This window comes from Diorhabda carinulata, chromosome 9 (assembly GCF_026250575.1).
Source record: "Diorhabda carinulata isolate Delta chromosome 9, icDioCari1.1, whole genome shotgun sequence".
Taxonomy (NCBI): Eukaryota; Metazoa; Arthropoda; class Insecta; order Coleoptera; family Chrysomelidae; genus Diorhabda; species Diorhabda carinulata.
Genome location: NC_079468.1, coordinates 15,999,470 through 16,013,913, shown reverse-complemented (window position 1 = coordinate 16,013,913; position 14,444 = coordinate 15,999,470). Strand labels below are relative to the sequence as shown.

Here is a 14,444-nt window from a genome sequence, read left to right as displayed (position 1 = left end):
TAAGTAGTATGAAACTATTTGAATTTTTAAAGTTACATGTTATTTTTGTGGTTAGATGCTATTCGTTTTAGATCTTACTCTTTGGTTTTAATTCCTACTTTGCTCTTTTTTAAAAATGCCTCGAAAGCGGGAATCTGATCTATGCAAAGATTCGTCGCGGGCCCGTGCAGCAAAAGTTGCACTATTAATCTTCGGTTCGCTCGGAGCTGAGAAGACAATAGCAAGCAGAGCGTCAAAGTGTTTTGTGAGTAGCTGAAGCTCCTCTTCACGAGTTCGTTCACAAAGATAAGCTAGAAGAGCGATAGACAAGTCAGAACAACTGCAAGCGAGAAGAATTCATAATGCAGAGACACAGACCACGTGCCGTTGAAATTTCATGCGTAAGGATTGGTTGTTATTCAATGGTATTGAGTTCCAATATAATCCTTTATAATAATCCTATCATAATCATCCTTTGATTGTCATTGGCTAAATGCATAAAAAATGTCACTATTCCGATGCTCTCAAATGGAAAGATGAAACTGTGAATGTGCTGTTGCAGTGGTAAAGTTTCACTTCAATTACTTGGTGAACCAAAAGAGCTTTTAAAAATTGATTGTTAAGTGTTACAGATAAGTCAAAGCAAATGAAGCAAAATAAGAAAGTATAACTGTTGCATTCAAATGCTCGGATTTTCACCAACTTTTACTGTAGGGCAGATATATCATGGTCTATAGAAGTCAGTTCTTCTGTAGACTTCCCAGCCTCATGAGATAACAATTAATCTGGATGGTGTAGTAAAATATTGGAAATGTATTTGTTCATGTAAGTACGACAGGAAGAGACTTGCATATCGACACGAAACTATTAAAAAAGGACACAAGAGGCCACTAATTGGCCATCAGAATAGAACATTTGTAACACTACAATTTTTAACAAGTTTTTATTGTTTTCGAAATGCATCTTATGGATGTACGGTTGTTTTTCTATCAGAAAAGCACTTTAAACAGATATATTATTTTACTATTTAGACTAAAATTTCAAAAAACACCTTCTATTATTTATAGAACAACAACGATTTTTGAGGTTAGGTGTAATTTTTTAGTTAGATGCTATTTGTTATGATTCCATTTATTCCCATTGAGCTTATAGCCTGTTCGCGTGTGTCCGGAATTTACTCGACGGAAAAACTTATAGTCTAAAAAAATGTTTCGATCAATACTCTACATTTTTATCTTTTGAAATTGTTGAAATTTATATTATTTATTTTTGTTACAGCTATTAATTCAGTAATATATTTACAATATTTATCAAAAACTTATCAATTATTAATATAATTACGTTGAAAAACAGAATTATTTGCTTGGATAGGCTAATATTTATATATTAATAGTATTATACATTTTTTAGCACTTTCCTACCATCCTACCAACATTAACATTTTATTTTGTAGACTTTTCTATATAGTTTTGAAAATATTATCGTTTCGATCTATTTCGATCTCTAAAAATATGATTGACTCATTGACAATGTGCTCATCTATTTTAATTATTAGATCACTTACAATATGAATATCAAAATAAATGATTTTTATTGTTTTTATTAATTTTTTTTATTAATTTTTTCACATATTGTAGCATAGTAGTCACTTCTGAAATTCTGAAATTCAAGTTTTTGAAGAAATTAATATGTTATCGACCTCTCACTCCATTCGAGAAATTCAATAAAATCTCTAAATTAATTCGAATTCCTCCTCCACCTATCTAAACTCCAAATGAAATTCAATTTTAGTAAATTTGTGGTGATTTTATTCATTAATTCATTATATTCGCTGATAAGTTTCTCTTTGCTTTTTTAATCATTGAGCTCAGAAAAATTCTAGTTATCGTCATTAATTTCTTTTTTTTTAAGCAAATTAAGTTTCTGTGTAAATCCGTATTTTCTATTTATTTACGAAACAGAATGAATAGAATAGAAAAGATTCCTGTCTGGTTATATTCTAAAAAAACATAAATTCGGTATTTTTTATATGTTAGCATAAGCTCCTTCAAATCAGTTCTTTCTGCTCGTTCCTTCTTTCGCAATTTCCATTTGTGAGTTGTTTTTTAATTTATGGTTTTATTCGTTGTGCTTTTTTGGATACACAGTTAATGTGAACTTAGTATTCTTTTTTAATAAATTTAATTTGTTGTTAAAACTTTTTTTATTGTTCTTGGCAATAGATATTAATTTCGTTAATCAAGACCGGAGATTGTTTTATATCGTTTAATTTTTATTTTTAATTTAATTCATAGGGTGTTCAGCTTTTCCGCCTTTGTTATTAATTGTAACGTCGCACACTGGGGCAAAAAGGTCCTATACCTGGCAATAAAAGCGTTGTGTTATTACTACAAATACAACACATAGTTAACATTTTGTGTTTCATTTTGATTAATAAAGACATTACCGTAGGATATAAATATTTTCTTCTAATTATTTATTTACGTGATTACATATCCATACAAACAAGATACAGCTATTACATTTCGTCATCTTCAGAATAAAAAGAGTTATTCTTGTCATCGCTTTCACTACCATCGTTGGCGTCATTAATGTTGTCAAAACCACAGTGTTGCAGAAGTCCCAGTTTTAATGAATCGCTTGCTTCTTTAGGAAGGCACTCAATATTTTTTCTTTTGAAATTTTCTTTTACTAGTCATTACGTGGTCGAATCGAAGTAGAAATGAATTAAAAATATCATTGTTTGTTTTTTCACAACTACACTTTCTTGACAAATGCTCCCGATATTTTTTAGAATCTTTGTTTCTGACTTCTTGAGCTCTTTTCTGTTAATTGGCCTATAGGCAGCAAAACAGAGGACACTATTTAAGGGCCATGTATAAAAAATATATATGAAGTAGGAGGCATATTATACCAGGTATATTTTTCAAAGTATCGAGCGGTTCTTGTATGAAATCTCTGAATTTTTTGCATCAGTTTCATGCCCACTTGAAACCACTATCATTATAATATGCATTATTTTAATTGAATTAATGCAAATGTTAGTAATTTCAGCTGAAAGTTCAGAGTCCTTAAAAAACCCTCTAGCGGTATTTCCATCATTTGAATTACCAAATCCGGGCTTAGGTTTGTCTTTGATTAAACCAGTTCGTTCCCTAAATTCTCTCTGATTACGGGCTTTGTTTTCCTGAACAATTTCTTCATCTGTTCCTGATCTTGCCACTTTTTAATTGGTAATTCCTATGACAGATGTAAAAGGGATTTAAACATTCGTATCGCAACACCGATAATCTGAATTCCAAATTTTTTGTTTTTATTTCTCTATTAATCATTTCGTCAATATCAGTCAGTCAGTAAGCGCTTTACATATTTAGCCATCAATCATTGAAAATAAATTGAAATAAAATAATGTTGGAATTAAAACATTATTCTTACATTTCATCAGTACACGAACTAAAAAATGTTTTAAAGAAAAGTGTAAATAAGTGCAAGAAAACTAAACAATTGAAAACCTAAAATAATACCAATTATGAAAAAAATTATTTGTAAACTTGGAGTATATTGGAACCCACCTAAAAGCTTACATATATTTTGGAAAATGTTAGAATAATATTGTTTTATTTTGTTTTTTATTTTAAATAATATTAACTAAATACATAAACTTTTCTGCAGATATAATTTTATTAAAATATTGTTACATACCTGAAGTCGAAGGTTCCATGTTGAAACTCAAACAAAAGCTAGGAAGACATAGCTTTGAATTCACACAAAAAAAATTCAAAATTAAAATCTACAACAGTACAACACTATCCGTAGAAAACTGACTTTAATTCAGGGATGGGTAGTAAACGCTTGCGATTAATAATAAATTTACCTGTGTTATAATGAATATTGATGGATATAGGTTTTTGAAAAAATTATGAAATGTGGGCTTTCTTTGCTAATTCCTTTTTCGATGTATTGCCAGGTATAGGACCATTCTGCCCCAATTTGCGTCGTTGGTTAAAAAGCTGGTGGCGGTCAATTTAATATTGATTTTTAACCCCATCTGAGTACCAGTTATTTACATACTTTAACTGATGCCAAATAACACTTCCTGAAAAATAGTCTCCTGTCGGGGAATTAAGGTTACAAAATTTAAAAAAAAAATATATAATGCCTAATGACTCAAAAACTTTGTTCTCCCTTATTGTCGTAGATTTTTCAAAGCAGTGAGTAAGTGGAAATAAAATGTCTAATAACTAAAAATTTCAAAATTATACATATTTACCTCGTAAATATCTCGTTACGAATGAGTTTTTTAAGGGGGAGAATATTGTCCCACAAATAAATATCAACTCGATTCGCTCTGGCTTCTGCATTTAACTGAGAACCACTCCATCTGTAGCGATTTCCGGTATCTTTGCTGGAAAATATTTAGCATCATAAGCCACAATGATCTCTCACTGAGTATCCAAGGGGAGGATGGGCTGTTATAGCAGTATCCTCTGATGATGTTTCAGCAGTCTCATTTGATATCTCAACATCTGATCCAGAAAAATGTAGAGGGCTCTGAATCTTCTAATGTGGAAGTTTGTCATGAAAAATCAGAGTCTCCCAAAAGTTTTCACTTCATGCTGGCGATTTTGTTAGGATTACATCGAAGTTTTTTAGGGTGAGTTAATATTTTAGCCTCAGTTACTTTTTTTTCGATAAGTCGTTTCTCTGGTGTATCGGTCAATAAGCGTGATCTTTTCTCGACCCTACGGAATATTTGTCTGTGGGTCATCTGTCGGAAGTGTCCTGATAAGGGAAGGAGTGTTAAAAGTCCTTGTCGTTGAAGGCAAAGTTTAAGCCTAGACATTTCCATTATTTGCATCCTAGTCGGGGAGGGTAAGGTCCTTCGAAGTTGATGGATTACTATTAAGCAACTGAGGACTAGATTCCACAACATTATTAACGGCTACAGCTGGATCAGAACGATCAGACACATTCAATGAGAAAAATCCAGAATATTGAAAAATATATTTATCGAGAAAGACAAATCCGGTAACTTGAAATCCTCTAGTGATAATATTGAATTTTTTCGATTGCTGAATAGCTAATCGTCGTTAAAATTCTAAAACCGCTTCCAAAAAGTGCCTTTTGATTTTTGAATGTCATTCGAAAGAGAATCGAAAAACTCATCTCTATACAACTGGTACAAAAATCTTGAAATCGATCTATGTTCATAGATTCTCAAAAAAATATATATTCTTAATGATCGCGATATATAAAGAAGCACAGTTTTTTTCTTCTCAGGAAAAGTTTTAAGGTTTGACTTACCCAATGCTAGAGCTTAAGATAGGTAATACAAGATTTTCTTATTTTTTTCGAGTGATCAAATTGCTGTTTCTACATAACTGAATATATTTTCCAACGTTCAATTGAAACAGCCCCAATTCAAACTTGGAAAAGTAATTCCACAAACAATAGTTGCTTGTAATGGAAAGTTTGCTGGGCATTCTGCGATTCCTATTGAAAAACAAAATAAAGTTGTGGAGAAACTTTGATTATGAATCTTTTAGAAACCTATTCCGTGACGGTGCCAAGCAAGTAGAATGAACTGTAATATTTCAATGGCAATGCATAAATCATTTATCATGGGACTTGGTTCATTTCATAAGCAGGATAATATTTATGGTTGTTTGATTATCATCTTAAAAATAATGTTTCTTCATATTAACATCAACACGTTATTTGTCATATAATAAAAAATAAGAAAGATACAATCGAGCTAGATAGAATAAACAATCGTTTAATAGAAAGCAATGATTTATACATAATGTGTCAATTTTAAAACATATTAAATTTTATATTCTAAAAATTAGCAGAATCACATCACCCTTTTCATCAAGTTGTACAGTTGTTTTGTTGGTTTTCAATTAAATCCCTTTAACTCTCCAAAAGAAGAAGGTTGCATAATATATAACTGATAAATAAGTCGTTTGAGTACCCAAATACTTAATTTTTCTTTCTCTCTGAGACATTACTGAAACCCTTGAAGATATTTTATGTGGTGTTTCTGGCAATAGAACATGAAAAATTAATAAAAACGAACACATTTCATTTATTTACGAGACGTGAAGAATAAGAAAGTTCAGTATGCTCGAAGCTGTTCCAAATCTTGATGCTATTTTTGATAAACATAAAACATTGTTTTGATAAACAATTTTTGATGCCCCCATAAGGAGGAGTATTACTTCTCTCAATGTACCAGGAAATGTATAATTTAACCAATGTCTAATTGGAAGTTAGAAATGTGATGAAGCTCCATCTTGTTAGAAGTGATAGAAATCTACTGCAAACTGCACTGTTAAATAATCTATTATTTTCTTGTAGGTCATCAGCTAGACTATTCTGAATGAATAAGGAATCTCAAGACTACTGACCCAGTCTTTCACTTTCTTTAAATGTTACCTGCCCCAATAAGTCGAAGGCTTTTATCACTCCAGCTCATTAAGCAAAAAAGTGCTGGTATTGGTATTCTTGGCATGTACAACGAACTAAAAATCTACAATCTCCTAAACCATAAATTTTATCGCTTTAGTGAGAAGTTTAACGAAACTTGTGCTGTAAAATATTTATCTAAGTCATGGTGCAGAAAACCTGCAATAACTGAAGACAAATCTTTAAATGTTTGTGACATGCTAGAAGTAGATCCATATTTATGAAGTAGAATCATTACGAATTTTAGAAAACATACAGTTAATGCGATTATAGCAGATGCTCAAAATGTTGTCCATTCACTTCAATACAACAAGCCATGCGATTTTTAAAACTTTGCAATACATTTCACAACATCCGTGATCTGCGTAATCCTGCCTTTGGTTACTGAATATTAGCAGGTTTTGTTTTATAAACGATGTTTTTTAAAGGACCCCACAGGAAATAGTCTAAAGGAATCATACCGGGAGATCGCGGGAGCCATTCGATAAAACCACGCCTTCCAATCCATCTTCTGGGAAACACATTATTTAGGTATTGCCTCAACACACACGCATATTGATGTGGGGCATCATCTTGTTGCAGCCAAATATTGTCGTTTGGGATATTGTTATTATCTGAAAATTTCTAATAATGTTTGTTTTTTTAAATGTAATTGAAAATATTTATTTGAATTTGGAAATATCCGAGCCAACTCAGGTATATTACTATTTTCCAATAAATCTAAAAACGCCGGACCCTTCAAGTTACCCTCAATGAAAAAGGGACCAATTATTTTGTGACCTGTTATTCCATACATTCAGTTTTTCGGGATATTGATTGTGGGATTCATGCATCCAACGAGGATTGTTACGTGACCAGAATCTACAATTATGCCGATTTAAGTTTCTATTGATTCAAAAAGTGGCCACATCGCGAAACAAAAAATTTGTATCGTGTTGATTGTAACATTTTTCCATCAAACTCTTCACGTCTATCAATATCGTCATCTGACAAATATTGAGCCAACGTTACTTTGTATAGATGGAATTTATTATTATGTAATATTTTCATTTGCATTTGCGAAATATCAAGTTCCTTGGATATTTGTCTAGTGTGGATCGTCTTCTAACAGAACGCAAACATCTAAAGATTTGTTTTCAATTGATGCAGTTTTTCTGCGCCCTGATTAGGATCAATCTTTTATTGAAACAGTTTCGTTAAACTTTTTTACTAATTTACTGACAGTAGATCTTGTTGTGGGATATAAATTATTAAAGATAGTACACGTTTCTTGTTGACATCTAGAGGGATCCATTTGAAATAACAAAGTTCATTATTTTTCTGTAAAAATGAAAGATCTAACAACAAAACAATATAGATACCATCATAATACCGGCAGTATCACAAGACCCTTGCGCACAAAAATTTATAAAAATCGTACAAGTCGTTTCCGAGATAATTGAGGCGTTCCATACATAAAACTCACTATGTATGTTTTTTCTATTTGTGAATATAACCCAGCTTCTGAACTGATAATATTCTCCAAAACCCTCATGTTTCAAAATAATTGCAAGGGTACTAAATGGAAATATGAAATTATTTTTTACTACTGCTAATTTCAAACTAATATTGTATTATTACAATCAGCTTGGCCCGTAAGAAATTTTTACATCACCTCAATTGATATTTTATAGTTTTCCCATATGGCTTATATACCCTTGGAAGTATTCATTTTTTCATTTGTCATCTTCCTATTCTGCTCTTATTTTCGCCTGAAACTGTCTGTACTTTTTCTCCCTGCATCTCCTTCCATCTCCATTCGTACCAAAAAGAGGAGGATTAAATAATATATTCCATTGAAAACCTTTACTTCAAATAATTTATTTACTAAAAATTATCAAATTCTACAGAAGACCATAATTGTTGCACGAAATAATTGAACACAAAAAATAATTAATCAATAAAACTTATTCATATTGAACTGAATAGAGAATTTTTCTAGTTCACAGCTCAGCTCCGGATCATCCTGAAACTCTTGTTCAACGTTCCTCACTTTCCTATCCATTTTTGGACGTCCCCGTTTCTTTCGATTCTTTTGCCTCAAAGCCTCGAATTCTTCAAATGTTAGTGACCTGACTGGTGCACTACTTGAATCGGAGGTAATACTGCAGATAGCATTTTGCAATTCCCTAGTCTTCGGTCTCGTATCACTTTTTTTAATAGATGGCGGTATTTCCTTCAGAGAACAAAGTTGAGGATTGACCATAAGACTGCTCTGGCTGAACCCAAATCTTCCAAGCACCTACGAAAATTAATTGTATATAAAGGAACAACCAGGATTTATACAGTTCGCTTATAACCCACAAATGTTGTACCGAGGATTTGATAACAGAATTCCATTGTCAGTATTGCGGTATAAAACAAATTGAAATAAATTCCAATTAGAATACCACGTATTGATAACACATCAGGGAGCTTTTTATTATAATTATAGAAAAACGTGATTCAGCGTAATATACAGAGTGTCTATCTACCTTCAGTATATACTCAGGAATGATATATTATAAATTGGCAGTCATATTATATCATCAAATGCCAATTTTCTGAAATTCGAAAGTTGAAAAGAAACAGTAAAACAATTCTTACCTCATAGAAAAAAATTATTTTATTAAACTTTTCAAGAATCAACTTCAAAGAAACAAAGTAATGGTAAAAACTGAACTGAGATTGTAATTTATTCTACATTTATTTTTCATAATATGCATAATGCAAAATAAAGTTCTAAATTATACATATTAAGTGAAATATATAGTGTATATTATTCAAATTTTAAACACGCCAACGAAATTTTGAATTCGAGTTCGAGTAGTGCTGTGTGTGGATGTTCATCTAGAACTTTTGTAGGCTGTAGTGCTCGGGTAAGACGTGCCTTGGAAGCTGATTCCACACGCTAGCACTTCTCCAAAGAAATGGATCCCAATAAATTGAAGTTCTGAGCGTCTGCAAACGAGCTGGGGTTCATGAGCTACGTCTGCTTTTCGAGTAGGTTTTGCAGAAACTGCTCTAGGCGGGATTATGTTAGAAACTGGGAAGAGCATTTCCCGTTGTAGTAACGGTGAAAGAGTCAGGTCGAGGACCTTTCTTCAATGCTCTAGGCTCTCCAAGTTTCTGGTCAACTCTAGATCGCCTATAAGTCAAACTACTCTCTTCTCTATGGAGTCGAACGTCTTCAGGTTATGCTTGGGAGCCGAGCTCCAAATGTGCGAGCAACATTCCAAAGATGGGCGAATCTGGGACTTGTAAAGGATTTGAAGCTATTGCGAGGTATAGAGCTGCAGAGTCTTAAAAAGGACTCCAAGATTTTGTGAAGCTGCCTTGACTATATCGGCCACGTGACTATGCAAGGACATTTGGCTTTCAACTTCAAAACCCAACAAGCGAAATTGCAAGGATGGTCATATTCTATGTCCAGACAGGACCAAATCCTAAACCGCAGTGCCAGCCTTGTTTGTAAAAATAGCTGCCTGGTTCCTTACTGCATTAAACTCAATCAAATTGCTTCCATTCCATTCAAGAATGTTATCAAGATTGATATTGATGGTGGTGATCTGTTGCTGACTACGGGTTTGAGTAGTAGCCGAGTTATTGGTGGGGTAATTTGAACGACTACACTAGTGTCCTATCGTCATCGAAGCTATGGTTCGGCTCTGCTCCCAAAATTTATTCTCCTATTGATACAATATTGGTTTTAAATCGATATAAGTATCAAACATGGTCACCATCAGCATATAGAAATAGAATTTATCGAAAGATTTTTTTATATATTAAAAAGAGAATATTTCGTAGCATACCATTGAACTGTTAAACATTGAACAAAACTGTTCTAGAATACCTTCTGTTCTAATTTGGTTCAGTTGATTTCGTTTGATTGCATCAAGAAAGTCATGTATATTTCATATTTTGTTCTATGCTGAATTGGATTATTTTAAAAGCTGTTACGTAATAATGTGGGTATAATTAACTAAAAAGCTCTTCCTCTTATTTTTTAAATATAACCAAAGTTATGTATTAGTTAGATATTCAACGCAAGTGAACTTTGTAATAAATATATAAATAATTTGATGAAACGTTAATTCAATCTCTGAAAATTAATCGAAAATAAGAAAAAAAAAACATTCATCGACAAAACGGAAGTGAAACATAAAAGGCCGCTTAACAATCACCGACATTCTGAATTTCTTTCGGGAATTGTAGAAGTTATTACTTTATAAGTGGAAATTGAAGTTAACATTGTGATTTTTTTTTCCATACACTGGAAATTCATATAAATTTTATACCAATTCACCTGGGAAATATAAAAAGCTTTTTCATTTTCGGCCAGCGAGTCCCAAGAAGTTGAAACCGTTGTTTTGATTTGTTGTTTAGATGAATTGGGATACATCCAATGGTACAGTGTTCTAGTTCGCTTTGAAAACAAAGATTTTGCTGCTTTCAATATTTCAAGTTGCTTCGTTTGAGTGAATGTTTGATTACCTTGGGCGTCATCATCAGTAACCTGAAAGAAATGATTTACTAGATTAATCAAATATGACAAAAAAAGATATAAAAACGACTTGTTCGTAGACCATAGTCATGAAAATTGCTCTGTATTTTAACCTAAAAACATTTGAAATTTGATGAAAATTCCAAATATATTGTCAAATTAGTTACTACCATCTTCTTACGTAAAAAGCATCGAATGACGACCGTCCTCAGAGATAATTCTTTGAAAGCTGGTACTGATTCTTCAGAAAAATATTATACATAATGAAATAAATGGTAATTGTGTCCAATATACTACCAAACTCGAAATTACAAAATGTATTGAATGAAATCGGTCCTTTAGTTGAACCAAAGAATATAACAGGTTTATCATGGATCTCTTATAATGAGTTACGGACTATTTAGCAGATAAATAATTTAATTAACTATGAGCCTATGATACTTAACAACGACTTATTGTACTCTCAATAAATCTTGTTATACAAATGAATCGCTTTTGTCTAAATTACAAACAATCATAATAAATTTTTTTTTCGCCTCTGAAATCTCCTAGAATATATTCAGACAATTCACAACACAGCCACGTTTTTGTTAGTTTCAGACGAGAAATTCATATTGCACTTCTGGATAATAAAGTTATTCCAGAATACGTAACTGTTAATTTCCGTATTTTTATTGATTACTTATTTCGCTAAATGAAGTACGCAGCAGCGTATGTAAATATATCTTTCAAATATGTTTGATTTTGAGTATTACGGCGATATCAAAGAGTTGAGAAAATCTATTCTAAACTTCAATATTCAATAATCTTAATTTCTCAAATCAATGAGTGGGTATTTTGTTAGAAATATCCTTCGTTTTTTTGACACTCTCAATGAAGGTTGATTGTTAATGCTTTTTTAAACTGTAGCACTAGCTGCCAATTACCATCCTTCTTGTCGTAGGATTTGATCTATTATCATGTCACTATTGTAACAATGGTCCAATTTAAGGAAACGTATAATTTGCAAGGTACCTGATCCAAATAGCGCAGCACTTTATTGATGCACTTCCTCTTATTGTACCGTAAAAAAATTCGGTTTTTACTTACATTTTGGAACGCAGTAAACGCAATAAATACTTCCCATCAAACGCATATTACTAATTCATCCCTGTCGAAAATAGTAAAATATCGACCGTCCACTGTTTTGGAAGGTCGAATTGTAACAAGTGATTCACTTTTTCTGTGATGATATCTAAGAGTAAATCATACAATTAAAATTTTCTACCAGACCCAAAGAAGATACCACTTTTCAAAATAATATAACATGATAAATAGGAATGAAAGAAATCAGAGAATTCATAGAAAAAACATTCCATTCGTATTAAATGTAACCAATGTCCCCTATTATTGGAAGATTCAATTAGGCCTGTCAACGTACTTAATATAACCAAATAGTATACACCAAAAATTTCAATGAATCAATGGAAAATAAAGCCACAGTTTAATAGCTCCATCTGCGACTACCATATAACATGAGTGGGAAATTATTTTGGAGGAATTCTAAGTATCGCTGATCATTCAGGCTATTATCAAAAACATATAGACATACTAAATTATTAGCCACTATTCCTATCTACACATTAACACAAAAAGTTGTAGGCTAACCAACTAAATTTCTCTACATTGCAATTTTATCCTTAAGTAGATAAGTAACACGATGTTAAACAGTAAAGAGTTCCATTAGAATTGTTTGATTGTGTTTTAATAAGTAATTAAATACCAAAAATTATAAAATGAATAATTTACAAATTTTGCCTCATTAAGATGCATTTAAACTATGATTATCGTATTCTTCAAGAAATTCAGCGTATATTTGATTAAACTAGTTTTAGTCTATCTCTTCAATAGGTATAGAGGATTTACTGTAGAAAGTTTCGTGACTTTTGAAATGACCACCTGAAATTGGTCACTGGCTCTTCCTTTACAACTCTAAACCACTCAACAGAGCTTGACAACCGTTTTAACACATTAGTATCAACAGCAATGATACAAACTTTCCCTGGATAAGAAAGAAATGAGAGAAGGAATGAAATCACAAATTCTGATTGTCTCACCTTAAAAAAAGTAAGAAGAAAAGAATGTAAGAAAATACTCAACTGAAACTAAAAATAGAAACTATAGATCAAGATGCAGGATTGGGAACATAATCAGTACGGGAATAGACCTGAATAAATTTATCATTCAAAAGCATGCATAATATTTGGCTAAGAGTACGCGTACGCAGTTTTGATTATTATGTTACTGATATACATTCGATGTTTTTCAATGAAATTGATTTATTTCTGTATTTATTCAATGAATAAATCTTGGATACTTACGCCTAAACTTGAAGGAAAGTTTTTGTAATCTTTTCCAACGTCGTTATTAATTGGTAAACGCAAATTTACCATTTCGCATTTTTTTCTACTTTGTTGCAATGCATCTGTATGGTTAATCGTTAAATCAATCGGCTCATCAATGTAATTGTCAATGTTCATAGATCTATTATCAAAATTATGTACTCTCAAATTTGCTGTACTCCTTTGATGTACCTAGAATTCGTTATTTTCATATTAAATTTATGATAATAATTATATATTCACATCTTGCCTCATTCGTAAAAACTTAGCGATAAGTATAGTTCAAAATATTGAGTTAATAGTTACCTTTATGGAGTTTTATATTGATATTCACTGCAACTACATTCAAATGAGTGAGAGAAAATACGTATTCAAAAACTATAACCCTCAACTTTTTATAAACTGCTTATATATAGGTATAATTCTGTATACATTACCTGTTGTTTCATGAAAATAACATCTTCATACGTTTCCATTGAAAATAATAATTTTACACTATTGATCTGCAGAATCTCGGTAACGTTTATCCAAGTGTCAATTATTAAAGTCAACAAATTTTTGTTTACATGCCAACTTTAATATTTAAATTTTAAATCATATTTTCTGTTGCTAGGATATTTACTTGTTGTGAATAAGTAGATATCTAGACTTATGGAAAACGAAGTTTTATCCACAATGTGTAGATGGCGCGCATTGTGTTCTGTAATTGAAGGACAGAGAAAACCTATAACAATTAAGATTAAAGGACTTGTTATTAAAATGAAACTACTCTTCCTTCGGTTTAATAATATAATAATAATAATTTGAGAAATATTTTTAGCAAACAGGTAAGTAATTAGAATGTATTCTATGAATGTATGTATTACCTTTGTACATATATAACGTTTAATAACCAATTATTGTCCTCTATTTGTGTAGTTGTGAAGCTTGTTTTATGCAATTAGAATAAAAAATTAACATTAAACTAACAAATTAAATCACTATTTGAAATATAATAAAATGGTATTTGTAGTTCAGGCATAAACTTTACACTGAATTTGTATTAATCTAAGAGTTCACCAACTTTTAGCTTCTTAGTTTAATTCTTTAATTTT

General features: G+C 31.5%; 1 protein-coding gene across 2 annotated transcripts; it reads right to left on the bottom strand.

Annotated features, from left to right (window-relative positions):
* Positions 1–8,295: 8,295 nt before the first annotated feature.
* LOC130897937 (uncharacterized) lies at positions 8,296–13,882 on the bottom strand. Of its 2 annotated transcripts, none has more exons than XM_057806924.1 (4): positions 13,788–13,882; positions 13,330–13,542; positions 10,772–10,981; positions 8,296–8,728 (listed from the first exon to the last, which is right to left on the bottom strand). In XM_057806924.1, exons 1-4 carry the CDS (start codon positions 13,824–13,826, stop codon positions 8,384–8,386), a joined length of 807 nt encoding a protein of 268 aa, XP_057662907.1. In that variant the 5' UTR covers positions 13,827–13,882; the 3' UTR covers positions 8,296–8,383. The 2 variants fall into 2 exon arrangements, with proteins under 2 accessions (XP_057662907.1, XP_057662908.1); XM_057806925.1 differs by lacking the exon at positions 13,788–13,882 and adding an exon at positions 13,657–13,768.
* Positions 13,883–14,444: the final 562 nt, after the last annotated feature.